At 45.2% G+C, this 15823-nt stretch overlaps 1 protein-coding gene across 1 annotated transcript; it reads left to right on the forward strand.

Moving 5' to 3' along the window:
* Positions 1 to 12349: 12349 nt before the first annotated feature.
* On the forward strand, positions 12350 to 15723 carry LOC123061137 (pentatricopeptide repeat-containing protein At1g80270, mitochondrial). Its single transcript, XM_044484089.1, has 3 exons — positions 12350 to 12585; positions 13209 to 13764; positions 14194 to 15723. Exons 1-3 carry the CDS (start codon positions 12551 to 12553, stop codon positions 15439 to 15441), a joined length of 1839 nt encoding a protein of 612 aa, XP_044340024.1. The 5' UTR covers positions 12350 to 12550; the 3' UTR covers positions 15442 to 15723.
* Positions 15724 to 15823: the final 100 nt, after the last annotated feature.

The following is a 15823-nucleotide window of genomic DNA, read 5'->3' on the forward strand; positions in this document are numbered from 1 at the left end:
GTCGAGAGCTCCTGAATCCGGCGTTTACCGCCATGTTGCCTGGATGTCTTCCTTGTTTTGACGCTTGCTTTTATTGCGTTGTGGTTTTCCATTGCCATCCCTGACTTCGGATGTGCCTGGGTCGCTAGTGCCGCTATGAGCCAGGCAACTAGCTATCTTCGCCCACGCAAAAGCGGGTCATAAGGCTTGTTAGGGCTGCCATTGTCCTCGGTTTTTCCTGGCCGAGGTGTCTGGCGAGCCATTCGTCCCGGACATTGTGTTTGAAAGTCGCTAAGGCTTCGGCGTCTGGGCAGTCGACAATTTGATTCTTCTTAGTGAGGAATCTGTTCCAAAGCTTTCGGGATGACTCTCCGGGCTGTTGAATTATGTGACTTAAATCGTCTGCATCCGGAGGTCGGACATAGGTCCCTTGAAAATTAGCCCAAAAAGCATCTTCAAGCTCTTCCCAACTTCTAATTGAGTTTTCGGGGAGGCTCTTCAGCCAGTGCCTAGATGGTCCTTGCAACTTGAGGGGCAAGTATTTGATGGCGTGGAGATCATCTCCGCGAGCCATGTGGATATGAAGGATAAAGTCCTCAATCCAGACCCTAGGGTCTGTCGTTCCGTCGTATGCCTCTATGTTCACGGGTTTGAATCCTTCTAGGAATTCGTGATCCAGAACCTCATTGGTGAAGCATAGGGGGTGCGCGGCACCTTGGTATTTGGATGTGTCATGGCATTCTGACGGTTGTAGTGTTCAGTTCTAATTCTGTGTCGGAGCGCGCTTCCTAGATCCGTAGATGGACCTGGTCATACCGGCTTTTTGGTGCAAGTCCTCACGTAAATCGTGTGCTGACTTATGTGCGACACTGTTAGCCGCCCTATCGCGGCCACGGGGTGGTCGATCCGGCTGATCGGCTGTTTTATTTTTCGGCTTTATAGGCTCTAAGGCCTCGTCATCGAATTCGGGCAGCAGCTTGCGTTTTGGATAGCTCTTTGTGTGGCGGCTGCCCTGTACTTTTCTTTAGTGTTGAGTACTTTGTTCCATCTACTGTTGAGTGTATTTTGCGCGGCCTTAAGCCTTTGCTTCTGTTTCTTCAGACTCCTCACGGTGGCGATAAGCCTTCTATGGAGGTCCTCTTGCTCCAAGTTCCTTCCCGGGATGATATGTGCATCATCGTCCGGACTGTTCTCCTCTTCGGAGGCAGGTTGATGAGCTTTACCCTTGGCGTCGCCGTGATCGGACAGCGGCTCCGTGCTATGTTCGTTGTCCGCTGGTTCATCCTGCTCTGTCGCTGGGTCCATGTGGTCGTCATTTGCTTTGGAGTCGACCGGGGTATTGTTCTTTCTTGCGCTGTTATCGCTGTTTTTGCCGAGGCGAGGTTTGGAGTGGCGCCTACATCGTCGCTTTGGTTGCTTCTCGAGGGAATTATCCTCCGCTGCATCCTTCCGTTCCTCGTCATTGTTTTCTTTGGGTGTATCCACCATGTATATATCATGTGATGAAGTGGCTGTCCAGCGCCCTGTGGGCGGTGGTTCCTGTTCCTCTCCTGCATCGTCGTCCATACCGTCGATGTCTTCGGAGTCAAAATCAAGCAGGTCGGTTAGGTCGTCGACAGTGGCTATTAAGTGGGTGGTGGGTGGGGAATGAATTTCTTCGTCGTCCGCTTCCCACTCAAGCCGGACATAGTTCGGCCAAGGGTCTCCTGACAAGGAGAGAGACCTCAATGAATTTAGCACGTCGCCCAAGGGTGAGTGCTGAAAGATATCCGCGGAGGTAAACTCCATGATCGGTGCCCAATTGGATTCGATAGGCACATATGCAGGCGGTTCAGAGCCTGTGGCCGGGGACGAATCCAAGGATCCGGCAACACAGGTCTCATAGGAGGTGGAGTCAGTGTTCGGCTCTATCGCTGCTGGGTGTGCGGCCTCCGTGGCGGGGTCCATCCACCTGTCCTCGGACGGCATGATCTGCTCCATATTGAGGGCCGGAGTAGCCACATGTGTGATCTCCCAAACACCGTCCGGCGGCAGAGCTAAGTCATGTTCGTCGCGACTGTGCGGTGCACCTGACATGGGCTCGAATTCGTCGAAGATCAAGTCTCCGCGGATGTCGGCAGTATAGTTCAAGCCTCCAAACCTGACCTGATGGCCAGGGGCGTAGCTATCAATCTGCTCCAGATGGCCAAGCGAGTTGGCCCGCAGTACGAAGCCACCGAATACGAAGATCTGTCTGGGGAGAAAAACCTCACCCTGGACCGCATCGTTGCCGATGATTGAAGGAGCCATCAAACCTTATGGTGATGACACAGTGGAACTTTCAATGAAAGCACCAATGTCGGTGTCAAAACCGGCGGATCTCGGGTAGGGGGTCCCGAACTATGCGTCTAAGGCAGATGGTAACAGGAGGCAGGGGACACAATGTTTACCCAGGTTCGGGCCCTCTCGATGGAGGTAATACCCTATGTCCTGCTTGATTGATCTTAATGATATGAGTATTACAAGAGTTGATCTACCACGAGATTGTAGATGCTAAACCCTAGAAGATGGCCTATGATTATGATTGTTGTCGTCCTACGGACTAAACCCTCTGGTTTATATAGACATTGGAGGGGGCTAGGGTTACACAGAGTCGGTTACAAGGGAGGGGATCTACATATCCGAATTGCCAAGCTTGCCTTCCACGCGAAGGAGAGTCCCACCCGGACACGGGACGAAGTCTTCAATCTTGTATCTTCATAGTCCAACAGTCCAGCCAAAATATATAGTCCGGCTGTCCGAGGACCCCCTAATCCAGGACTCCCTCAACTACCGCAAGGGCCTGCGGTACTACCGCTCCTAGGAGCAGTACTACTGCATGCCCAGATCAGCAAATATGATATTTTGCATAGACAAGAAAAGACGGATGATGCTCCAAAGTGCCAAAGGAAAGGCGGTGCAAAGGAGTAGACGTGTATGTGATGATTCCACCCAAACCTTTCCAAAGCGGACCCCCTCTTAATAGTATGGCTTTCCTACGACTCAAATCCACCGAAAAGAAACATAGAGAAACGTCGTCTTCAATAGTCTTCGAGGGGTACCAAATCGTCTTGTGCCTAGTGATGAAATGTCTGAAATACTCAATGCACACGATTAGTCCGCAAAAAGCATTGTCATCAATCACCAAAACAACTAAGGGATAAATATGCCCTTACAACGTTGTTGACGAGGAGGCCACCGGAGGCGTGCGTTGGAGCAGAGGAGGACAAGGCGTGTCGTCCTCCCCGTTCGACTGAAGTAGAGGTGGGGCAGGGAACCTCCAGCGATGCCATGACCGCAGAGAGGTGGCTGGAGGCGGCGGGGTCCTTAGATCCGGTCGAGATGGGGAACGACGGCTAGCGTGGTCGTCTCCCAATGGAGCTGAGGCAAGGGAGGAGCAGAGCTTGGGGCGGCCGGACTTGGGGCTCCATGGCCACGGCGGAGCTCCTGCGGATGTTGTTCCAAGAGAGAAAGAGAGGTCAGGGAGGTGAGACGAGGAAGGGAGAGAAAGAAGGGAGGAAGGAAGAAGGCGGAGGGGCAGCGCTGCTGCTGGTCTTCGTCGGTGGCTTGCGGGCGACACACTGCTCCAGCGAGGCAAGGCGCGGTGATGGAAGTCGAGGCCTCAGGCGCCTCCGAGCGTTGAGGCTATGAGGAGCTTTGGTGCGGAAGAACTGGTGCGATGGGGGCCTTGCGATCTGGTGGGAGGTGGCTGCGGGCTGGAAAGAGCTGGTTGGGGCGTGCGGAAAATAGGGAAGTTGGTCGGAGGCGACGCTGGTTGGCGGGGTGGATCCCGAGGGAGAGGAGTGGCGGCGTTGAGGAGGATTGGTGATACGTCTCCAACGTATCTATATTTTTTGATTGCTCCATGCTATTATATTATCTATTTTGAATGTTATTGGGCTTATTTTTTACACTTTTATCATATTTTTGGGACTAACCTATTAACCGGAGGCCCAGCCCAAATTGTTGTTTTTTTGCCTATTTCACTGTTTCGTCGAAAAGGAATATCAAATGGAGTCCAAACGGAATGAAACCTTCGGGAACGTGATTTTCTCAATGAATGTGATCCAGGAGACTTGGAGTGGGCGTCAAGAAACAAATGAGGCAGCCACGAGGCAGGGGCGTGCCCACCCCTCCTGGGCGCGCCCTCCACCCTCGTGGGCCCCTCGTTGCTCCACCGATGTACTTCTTCCTCCTATATATATCCACGTACCCCCCAAACATCCAGGAGCACCACGAAAACCTAATTCCACCACCGCAACCTACTGTACCCAAGAGATCCCATCTTGGGGCCGTTCTCGGAGCTCCGCCGGAGGGTGCATTGATCACGGAGGGCCTCTACATCAACTCCATGGCCTCTCCGACGATGTGTGAGTAGTTTACGTCAGACCTTCGGGTCCATAGCTAGTAGCTAGATGGATTCTTCTCTCTCTTTGGATCTCAATACAAAGTTCTCCTTGATTCTCTTGGAGATCTATTCGATGTAATCTTCTTTTGCGGTGTGTTTGTCGAGATCCGATGAATTGTGGGTTTATGATCCAGATTATCTATGAACAATATTTGAATCTTCTCTGAATTCTTTTATGTATGATTGGTTTATCTTTGCAAGTCTCTTCGAATTATCAGTTTGGTTTGGCCTACTAGATTGATCTTTCTTGCAATGGGAGAAGTGCTCAGCTTTGGGTTCAATCTTGCGGTGCTCGATCCGAGTGACAGAAAGGGAAATGACACGTATTGTATTATTGCCATCGAGGATAAAAAGATGGGGTTTATATCATATTGCATGAGTTTATCCCTCTACATCATGTCATCTTGATTAAAGCGTTACTCTATTGTTATGAACTTAATACTCTAGATGCATGCTGGATAGCGGTCAATGTGTGGAGTAATAGTAGTAGATGCAGAATCGTTTCGGTCTACTTGTCGCGGACGTGATGCCTATATACATGATCATGCCTAGTTATTCTCATAATTATTCGCTTTTCTATCAATTGCTTGACAGTAATTTGTTCACCCACCGTAATACTAATGCTATCTTGAGAGAAGCCACTAGTGAAACCTATGGCCCCCGGGTCTATTTTCCATCATACAAGTTTCCAATCTATTTTATTTTGCTTTATTTACTTTCAATCTATATCATAAAAATACCAAAAATATTTATCTTATTATTATAATCTCTATCAGATCTCACTCTTACAAGTGGTCGTGAAGGGATTGACAACCCCTTTATTGTGTTGGTTGCGAGGTTCTTATTTGTTTGTGTAGGTACGAGGTGACTTGCGTGTGGTCTCCTACTGGAATGATACCTTGGTTCTCAAAAACTAAGAGAAAAACTTGTGTTGCTTTACTGCTCCACCCTTTCCTCTTAAAGGGAAAACTAACGCAGTGCTCAAGAGGTCACAAGAAGGATTTCTGGCGCCGTTGCCGGGGAGATCTACGCCAAGTCAAGACATACCAAGTACCAATCACAACTCTTATCCTTCGCATTACATTATTTGCCATTTGCCTCTCGTTTTCCTCTCCCCCACTTCACCCTTGCCGTTTTATTCGCCTCTTTCCCATCTGTTTTCTTGTACCATGGCCGATTCAAAAAGGGCTAAGGGTTCTCTCCCGGGTTTTACCTTGGATAGTCCCTCTGTTCTCTCTAAGCTCATAAATAATGATGTTATGGAAAGACCTACAGGGGTTATCAATGAGAGTTTGAATAATTTTGATGAAGATGATCTCAGAATTTTTCGTTATTTACTTGATGAATCTTTGAAAGACGCTTGGGATAGGCAATTAAGGATTCGAGCTAGCTATGTGCCCCAATATCAAATTGAGGTTTACCTGAAAAGCTTTTATATTGGTTTGCCCTCCTCATTCAAGCAAGTTTTAGATTCTATCTTTGAAGAAGGTTTTCTTGAGGGGGATCCTATTGGTACTTATGGAAGGATGAAAACTATATTTGGACACCCCATGTGTGAGAAGGTTGAATCTACCTCTCTTTTGTGCTTTTACCAAAATGAAATTATCAAAGAAATGAGGGCTAGCTTAGATGCCAATTTCCGTAACATACTTAATCTTTCTTCTACTATCAATGGCCATGTGCTATCTCAAAATAGAAAGATAAATGCTATGGAAAATAATTTTTCTCTTTTCTTTCCTAATACCAAAGATGGCAATACCTAGATCTATCTTCGCTTTTATGCCTAGCTAGGGGCGTTAAACGATAGCACTTGTTGGGAGGCAACCCAATTTTATTTTTATTCCTTGCTTTTTGCTCCTGTTTAGTAATAAATAATTTATCTAGCCTCTATTTTGGTTGTATTTTTTGTGTTTAATTAGTGTTTGTGCCAAGTAGAACCGTTGGGAAGACTTGGGGAAAGTCTTTTTGATCTTGCTGTAAAAAAACTGAAACTTTAGCGCTCACGAGAATTGCTGCCATTTTTTATTGAAGAGCTATTTAGTTAATTCTTTTTGCAGATGATTAATATATAAATTCCTCACGTACATCAATTTATTTTAGAATTTTTGGGTTCCAGAAGTTTGCGTTAGTTACATATTACTACAGATTGTTCTGTTTTTGACAGATTCTGTTTTTCGTGTGTTGTTTGCTTATTTTGATGAATCTATGGCTAGTAAAAGAGTTTATAAACCATAGAGAAGTTGGAATATAGTAGGTTTAACACCAATATAAATAAAGAATGAGTTCATTACAGTACCTCGAAGTGGTGTTTTGTTTTATTTCGCTAACGGAGCTCACAAGATTTTCTATTTAAGTTTTGTGTTGTGAAGTTTTCAAGTTTTGGGTAAGGATTCGATGGATTATGGAACAAGGAGTGGCAAGATACTAAGATTGGGGATGACCATGGCACCCCAAGGTAAAATACAAGGACACCAAAAAGCCTAAACTTGGGGATGCCCCAGAAGGCATCCCCTCTTTTGTCTTTGTTCACCGGTAACTTTACTTGGAGCTATATTTTTATTCGCCACATGATATGTGTTTTACTTGGAGCGTCTTGTATGATTTGAGTCTTTGCTTTTTAGTTTACCACAATCATCCTTGTTGTACACACCTTTTGAGAGAGACACACATGAATTGGAATTTATTAGAATACTCTATGTGCTTCACTTATATCTTTTGAGCTATATAGTTTTTGCTCTAGTGCTTCGCTTATATCTTTTAGAGCACGGCGGTGGTTCTGTTTTATAGAAATAATTGATCTCTCATGCTTCACTTATATTATTTTGAGAGTCCTTTAGAACAACATGGCAATACTAAAAACTTTCATGTAAGTGCATTGAATACTAAGAGAAGTTTGATACTTGATGATTGTTTTGAGATATGGAGATGGTGATATTAGAGTCATGCTAGTTGAGTAGTTGTGAATTTGAGAAATACTTGTGTTGAAGTTTGTGATTCCCGTAGCATGCACGTATGGTGAACCGTTATGTGATGAAGTCGGAGCATGATTTATTTATTGATTGCCTTCCTTATGAGTGGCGGTCGGGGACGAGCGATGGTCTTTTCCTACCAATCTATCCCCCCAGGAGCATGCGCGTATTACTTTGTTTTGATAACTAATAGATTTTTGCAATAAGTATGTGAGTTCTTTATTACTAATGTTGAGTCCATGGATTATACGCGCCCTCACCCTTCCACATTTGCTAGCCTCTCTAGTACCGCGCAACTTTCGCCAGTACCATAAACCCACCATATACCTTCCTCAAAACAGCCACCATACCTACCTATCATGGCATTTCCATAGCCATTCTGAGATATATTGCCATGCAACTTTCCACCGTTCCGTTTGTTATGACACGCTTCATCATTGTCATATTGCTCTGCATGATCATGTAGTTGACATCATATTTGTGGCAAAGCCACCATTCATAATTCTTTCATACATGTCACCTTTGATTCATTGCATATCCCGGTACACCGCCAGAGGTATTCACATAGAGTCATATTTTGTTCTAAGTATTGAGTTGTAATTCTTGAGTTGTAAGTAAAAAGAAGTGTGATGATCATCATTATTAGAGCATTGTCCCAGTGAGGAAAGGATGATGGAGACTATGATTCCCCCACAAGTCGGGATGAGACTCCGGACGGAAAAAAAAGAAAAGAGGCCAAAAAAAGAAGAAGGCCCAAATAAAAAAATGAGAGAAAAAAAATAGAAGGGACACTGTTACTATCCTTTTTCCATACTTGTGCTTCAAAGTAGCACCATGATCTTCATGATAGAGAGTCTCCTATGTTGTCACTTTCATAAACTAGTGGGAATTTTACATTATAGAACTTGGCTTGTATATTCCAATGATGGGCTTCCTCAAATTGCCCTAGGTCTTCGTGAGCAAGCAAGTTGGATGCACACCCACTCAGTTTCTTTTGTTGAGCTTTCATGCACTTATAGCTCTAGTGCATCCGTTGCATGGCAATCCCTACTCACTCACATTGATATCTATTGATGGGCATCTCCATAGCCCGTTGATATGCCTAGTTGATGTGAGACTATCTTCTCCTTTTTTGTCTTCTCCACAACCACCATTCTATTCCACCATAGTGCTGTATCCATGGCTCACGCTCATATATTGCGTGAAGATTGAAAAAATTTGAGAACATCAAAAGTATGAAACAATTGCTTGGCTTGTCATCGGGGTTGTGCATGATTTAATATTTTGTGTGATGAAGATAGAGCATAGCCAGACTATATGATTTTGTAGGGATAACTTTCTTTGGCCATGTTATTTTGAGAAGACATGATTGCTTAGTTAGTATGCATGAACTATTATTATTTCTATGTTAATATTAAACTTTTATCTTGAATCTTTCAGATCTGAACATTCATGCCTCGATAAAGAAAAATTACATTGAGAAATATGTTAGGAAGTATTCCACATCAAAAATTATTTTATCATTTGCCTACTCGAGGATGAGCAGGAATTAAGCTTGGGGATGTTGATACGTCTCCAACGTATCTATAATTTTTGATTGCTCCATGCTATTATATTATCTATTTTGGATGTTATTGGGCTTCTTTTTACACTTTTATCATATTTTTGGGACTAACCTATTAACCGGAGGCCCAGTCCAAATTGTTGTTTTTTTGCCTATTTCAGTGTTTCGCCGAAAAAGGAATATCAAACGGAGTCCAAATGGAATGAAACCTTCGGGAACATGATTTTCTCAACGAACGTGATCCAGGAGACTTGGAGTGGGCGTCAAGAAATAAACGAGGCGGCCACGAGGCAGGGGGCACGCCTACCCCCCTGACGCGCCCTCCACCCTCGTGGGCCCCTCGTTGCTCCACCGACGTACTTCTTCCTCCTATATATATATATATATATATATATATCCACGTACCCCCAAACATCCAGGAGCACCACGAAAACCTAATTCCACCGCCGCAACCTTCTGTACCCAAGAGATCCCATCTTGGGGCCTTTTCCGGAGCTCCGCCGGAGGGGGCACTGATCACAGAGGGCCTCTACATCAACTCCATGGCCTCTCCGGTGATGTGTGAGTAGTTTACTTCAGACCTTCGTGTAACGCCCCGGACACACCCGCCGATGGTCGTTACTCCTGGCGAGATCTAGACTGGCCCCACAGATCAATACTAGTCTTTTCTGCGCACTTTGTCCTCACTCGTGCGCACCCGGGAGCAACTTCCCGGTCGGTCACCCATCCTGAAACTACTCCAGGCTGAGCACGCTTAACTTTGGAGTTCTATTTGAATGGGCTTCCGGAAAAGAAGGAATTCCTTATTTATATGAGTAGTCTATCATCCCTATAAGCCAGGCTATCACATACACCCCCACTCAGAGGAACCAACGTCTTCGTCGGGCCACAGGAACATTCCCTCTTGGTACATACATCTGTGCATCCAGTCCGGTACATGTGTCATGCCGTGTGCCATGACAGGTCACAAACGTCATGAACAACATGACCGCGCACCTATCCGCAAACATCCGTGTAACCACGAGGGTCGGCTCTGATACCAACTTGTAACGCCCCGGACACACCCGCCGGTGGTCATTACTCCTGGCGGGATCTAGACTGGCCCCACAGATCAATACTAGTCTTTTCTGCGCACTTTGTCCTCACTCCTGCGCACCCGGGAGCAACTTCCCGGTCGGTCACCCATCCTGAAACTACTCCAAGCTGAGCACGCTTAACTTTGGAGTTCTGTTCGAATGGGCTTTCGGAAAAGAAGGAATTCCTTATTTATATGAGTAGTCTATCATCCCTATAAGCCAGGCTATCACACTTCGGGTCCATAGCTAGTAGCTAGATGACTTCTTCTCTCTCTTTGGATCTCGATACAAAGTTCTCCTTGATTCTCTTGGAGATCTATTCGATGTAATCTTCTTTTGCAGTGTGTTTGTCGAGATCCGATGAATTGTGGGTTTATGATCCAGATTATCTATGAATAATATTTGAATCTTCCCTGAATTCTTTTATGTATGATTGGTTTATCTTTGCAAGTCTCTTCGAACTATCAGTTTGGTTTGGCCTACTAGATTGATCTTTCTTGCAATGGGAGAAGTGCTTAGCTTTGGGTTCAATATTGCGGTGCTTGATCCGAGTGACATAAAGGGAAATGACACATATTGTATTGTTGCCATCGAGGATAAAAAGATGGGGTTTATATCATATTGCATGAGTTTATCCCTCTACATCATGTCATCTTGCTTAAAGCATTACTCTGTTCTTATGAACTTAATACTCTAGATGCATGCTGGATAGCGGTCGATGTGTGGAGTAATAGTAGTAGATGCAGAATCCTTTCGGTCTACTTATCACGGACGTGATGCCTATATACATGATCATGCCTAGATATTCTCATAATTATTCGCCTTTCTATCAATTGCTCGACAGTAATTTGTTCACCCACCGTAATACTAATGCTATCTTGAGAGAAACCACTAGTGAAACCTATGGCCCCCGGGTCTATTTTCCATCATACAAGTTTTCAATCTATTTTATTTTGCTTTATTTACTTTCAATCTATATCATAAAAATACCAAAAAAAATTATCTTATTATTGTAATCTACCAGATCTCACTCTTGCAAGTGGCCGTGAAGGGATTGACAAGCCCTTTATTGCGTTAGTTGCGATGTTCTTATTTGTTTGTGTAGGTACGAGGTGACTCGCCGTGGTCTCCTACTGGATTGATACATTGGTTCTCAAAAACTGAGGGAAATACTTACGCTGCTTTACTGCTCCACCCTTTCCTCTTAAGGGAAACCAACACAGTGCTCAAGAGGTAGCAATTGGATGGACTGGACAGGCTAGGGCTAGGGTTGCCCCCTATATATAGCAAGTGGATTTTTGGTTAGGTGCCATCTGGTCCCTTTGATCTTAACCGGACAGGGTGTCATAGGGGGTGGGTGGGCGCGCCCTGGTGCCTTGTTGGTTGCAGGTGGACCCCCTCCGATAGATCTTCGCTCCAGTATTTTTTATTTATTCCCTAAAAAATCTTCAAAATGTTTCGTCTAATTTCTAGAACTTTTATTTCTGCACAAAAAACAACACCATGGTAGTTCTGCTGAGAACGTCAGTCCGGATTAGTTTCATTCAAATCATGCAAATTAGAGTCCAAAATAAGAGCAAAAGTGTTCGGAAAAATAGATACGACGAAGACGTATCAGACCACGACTCGAGCATGCACCACACGACAATGGCAACCACAGGCACACCCTTGCCGTCCGGAACACACGAACCTTCTCACCCTCCTTGAACTGCTTGAGCAACCCCCTCGCGTGATTCACGAGCAATGGTACGCTCGTGAACCGGGCGATGATCTCGCGGGCGATGGCGACCTTGACCGGATCGGTGCCGACCTAGTTGTCGACCATCATCTTCCATACATTGGTCTTCGCCATTGGCGGCACGGGCAGTTGGTTGGTTGGTTAGGGATTTGAGAAAGAGAGAGAGAGAGATGAGGGTGATAGAGACGAGAAGGGAGGCGATGGGACGAGAGCGACGAGAGAGAGGAGTGGTGGAGTGGAGGTGACTATTGAATAAGGCCGCGGCGATTTGATTACTCGGCGTGTGTGACCGACAAGTAGGCTCGAGACGATGACCCTAACGTGTGGTGCCAAACCAGAGCGCGCGTTGGTTTCCAAAAATGCGAGGTGGGTTTGCACAAAAATGCGGCGACACTAAAACGACGGACCAATTGAGATGAGGTGACCGTTCATAGGACCGTATTTGTTACATATTTTTATGTATATAAGAACCGTAATATTATGTTTCTAAAGTTGCAGTACCAAAGTGTTGCACATGAAGGAAGAAAAGTGTAATTTCTCCGCCTAGCGCCCCAACAAAAATATCTAAACTCTCCTCGCCGAACCGCGCCTCTATCCCATCCATTCCCCTCTTCTCGCGGGCGGCTAGGGTTTTAGGTTCCCCTCTCCCCGCTCCCAAAAGGCAGCCCGTCTTCCTCTAGGGTTTTAGCCGCCTCCCTCCCCACCCCCCCTTGCTGCGTTCCCCTTCCCCGCACCGCCGCCTCCCCTTTCCCCAACGCCTCAGGCCACCGCCGCCCAGCAATCTCCCGTGCCGCAAACATGTGGGCGCTCCGCCGAGCCGCCAACCCCCTCAGGTACCGCCCTTCCCCGCCTCCCTCTAGGGATTCAGATGCTCTTGTCCGGATGATGGGTCAGTGGCTTCAGCGGACAGTCTGACGCGTGATCTGTTCCATTAGCTCAGTATATTTCGTCTTGTCGCGGCGACGCCAGTTAAATCTCTTCGTCCTATAGATTCCTTTGATTTGATTCCCCGTGCCGTACTAGCGCGATCCCCATTTAATAATAGGTCGCGATCTATCGTAACCATTGATAATAGCATCTCCAGGTGATGGGAGGTGGAAAGCTCGCACCGTCGTTGGGTTCATTTATTCCTTGATCTGCTCTGTAGTCGGAAATCGCAGTTCTCACCCCGACACCCCTGCTTCCGCACGATGCTGTTGGATGTCCACGTACCTGAAGCCTTGGCATTTCCCCGTTTCCTTTTTTCTTTCTGATGCTTGATTGAAGGACCATACTTGTCCTTTCTTTTACTTGATTGATGTCCAATTATGTGCCCATCTTTCATGAAATGAGCCAGTTATACCTATTTTATCTGCCTGTGGCTGCTTGCTCAGGACTATATAACATGCATCTTGTGTTGCATACACAGTTTAATTCTGTTAACTGGTTTAGCTGACATTTTTTGCCTCTGATTCAGGGTCAGTGCCCGCCAGGTTGCAAGTGTCCGGAGTTGCGCAAGCCTTGACGTACTTCTAAGTGCTGATACTAAGAATGCAGAACGACACTGTGAGCAGGGTTGCCAGAAATCGTGTTGCTGCAGTACACCAAAGCCACCAGCCTGTCGGTTGCCGTTCTCATCTGGCTGGTCCATGTGGAGTAGGAGTTTCTCTTCTCAGACTAGTGCAAATTCTGGTGACAAGGTCGATGACTTGGAGGACGGGTTTTCTGATCTCGAGGTTCCGCCAGAAGCTGATAAAAAGGATGTGGAGTTGCCATCTGAAGAGAGTTCTGATGATGATGCTGTTGATGGAATTGGCTTGTTGGGAGATGATGCTGATGCAAAACCTGACAAGGAGCCAATGAAGAAGGCCTCCCAGTCCCCCCTTCTCAAGGTGATGTTGGAAGCTCCAAGGAATGGTGTCTCTGGAACACTGAAGAAATGGCTTGATGGTGGCAATACATTTGATAGAAGTGATATCTTTTATGTCATTATGAACCTTAGGAAGCGGAAGTTCTACTTCAAAGCATTGCAGGTGTTTAACTTTTGCCCTGTATAACTTTTCTGTCTATTTCCCCATGATTGTGAATTCTTTTTTTTTACACGCTGCTCATATTATGGATAGACATGCAAGCAATCTCTGGCTTAAAAAAAATCAAAATGAAGTCAAAATTACTTTTTTTACTGGATGCATTTGTACAACCTCAAGTCCTTTTTTGTTCTTCAAACCATTTATAGAACGCCTATTATTTGTTGTTTCATAGCTATACAATGGAATTAACATTCTTTGAACAATAAAACATGTTCCTTATATAGCCTTTTGCCGTGTCAATCGCCACCTGTTTAATTTCTTTACTACTTGTCTCTATAGTATCATGAGAATACATGACTGTTCTTATTGTAGTCTCTTATCCCAGCATGTTTGTCTTATTACATGAAAGATAATTCATTCACTTTTACGCAGCTCCTGGAGTGGCTTGAAGATTCCAAAGTAATTGATCTGGGAGAACGTGATTATGCTTCGCGCCTTGATTTGGTGGCTAAAGTTCATGGTGTTTACAAAGCTGAAAAGTATATAGATAGCATTCCTATATCTCATAGGGGTGAGATTGTATACAGAACTCTTTTAGCTAATTGTGTGTCTGAAGCAAATGTGAAGAAGTCAGAGGAAGTCTTCAATAAGATGAAGGATCTTGGGTTCCCAGTTACAGTATTTGCTATCAATCAGCTTCTGCTACTGTACAAAGGGGTGGACAAGAAGAAGATTGCTGATGTTCTCGCGAAGATGGAAAAGGAGAATGTGAAACCATCACTCTTCACTTATAAGCTCCTTGTGGACACCAAAGGTGCTATAAGAGATATTGCAGGTATGGAAAAAGTTATTGAGTCGATGCAAGCAGAAGGTGTTGAGCCAGATCTTCTGTTTCAAGCAACAATTGCAAAACACTACATATTTGCTGGTCACCGTGAGAAAGCTGAAGCAATTTTGGAGTCAATGGAGGGTGGTGATATCAAAGGAAACCGCAATGCCTGCAAGATTTTATTACCTTTGTATGCTTTTCTTGGAAAGAAGGATGATGTTGAGCGGATGTGGCAGGTTTGCGAGGCCAATCCTCGTCTAGACGAGTGCTTGTCTGCTATAGAATCTTTTGGTAGGCTTGGAGACGTTGAACGGGCAGAGGAAGTCTTTGAGGATATGTTCGCGACATGGAAAACACTCTCCTCCAAATTCTACAATGCTTTGATGAAGGTGTATGCTGATCAAAACCTTTTCGAGAAGGGTAAGGAGCTAGCAAAGCGCATGGATGAGGATGGTTGCAGACTAGGCATCTCAACAATTGATTCGCTGGTGAAGCTCTATGTGGGCGCTGGAGAGGTGGATAAAGCTGAATCTATACTGCACAAGCTGTCTAAAAGTAACAAGATGAAGCCTCAGTACAGCTCATACCTCATGTTGCTTGATACTTATTCAAAGAAAGGGGACATCCACAATTCAGAGAAGGTGTTTGACCAGTTGCGGCAGATGGGTTATAATGGGAGGGTTAGGCAGTACCAGTTGCTGCTAAATGCATATGTGCATGCAAAGACACCTGTTTATGGATTTAGAGAGAGGATGAAGGCTGATAACATTTTCCCCAATAATGTCATTGCGTCTTTACTTGCTGCTACCGATCCATTCAACAAGAAGACATTATCTGACATGCTCGAGTAGGATCTGGAATACCGTTAGGTTCATCCCGTTGCCATGCAATATACATTTGCTGCTTACGGGTTTCTGCTAAAGTATATGATTGAGATAATAATGTTTTGGTCATGTAACGAACCACTAGTGTTTGTTTTGCACTTGGGTGCTCATGCACTACTGAACTTTCTGCCAGGAATAGATATCGAGCTGCTGCCCTAGATTCTTATTTATGTTGATCCTTAAATTATGTTTCTTTCTACTTGTTTCCCTGTAAATATTCCCTATTTTACCAGCAATTTTTGAAGGACCGATGGCTGAGGGCCTTAGATTGCTTTTTGTGGGAATTCTCTACTGATGCTCGTATGATGGATGTGGACATTGAAGTTTGTTCCTGGAATTTCTTATAATA

This window comes from Triticum aestivum, chromosome 3A, assembly GCF_018294505.1.
Source record: "Triticum aestivum cultivar Chinese Spring chromosome 3A, IWGSC CS RefSeq v2.1, whole genome shotgun sequence".
In the NCBI taxonomy this organism is placed as follows: Eukaryota; Viridiplantae; Streptophyta; class Magnoliopsida; order Poales; family Poaceae; genus Triticum; species Triticum aestivum.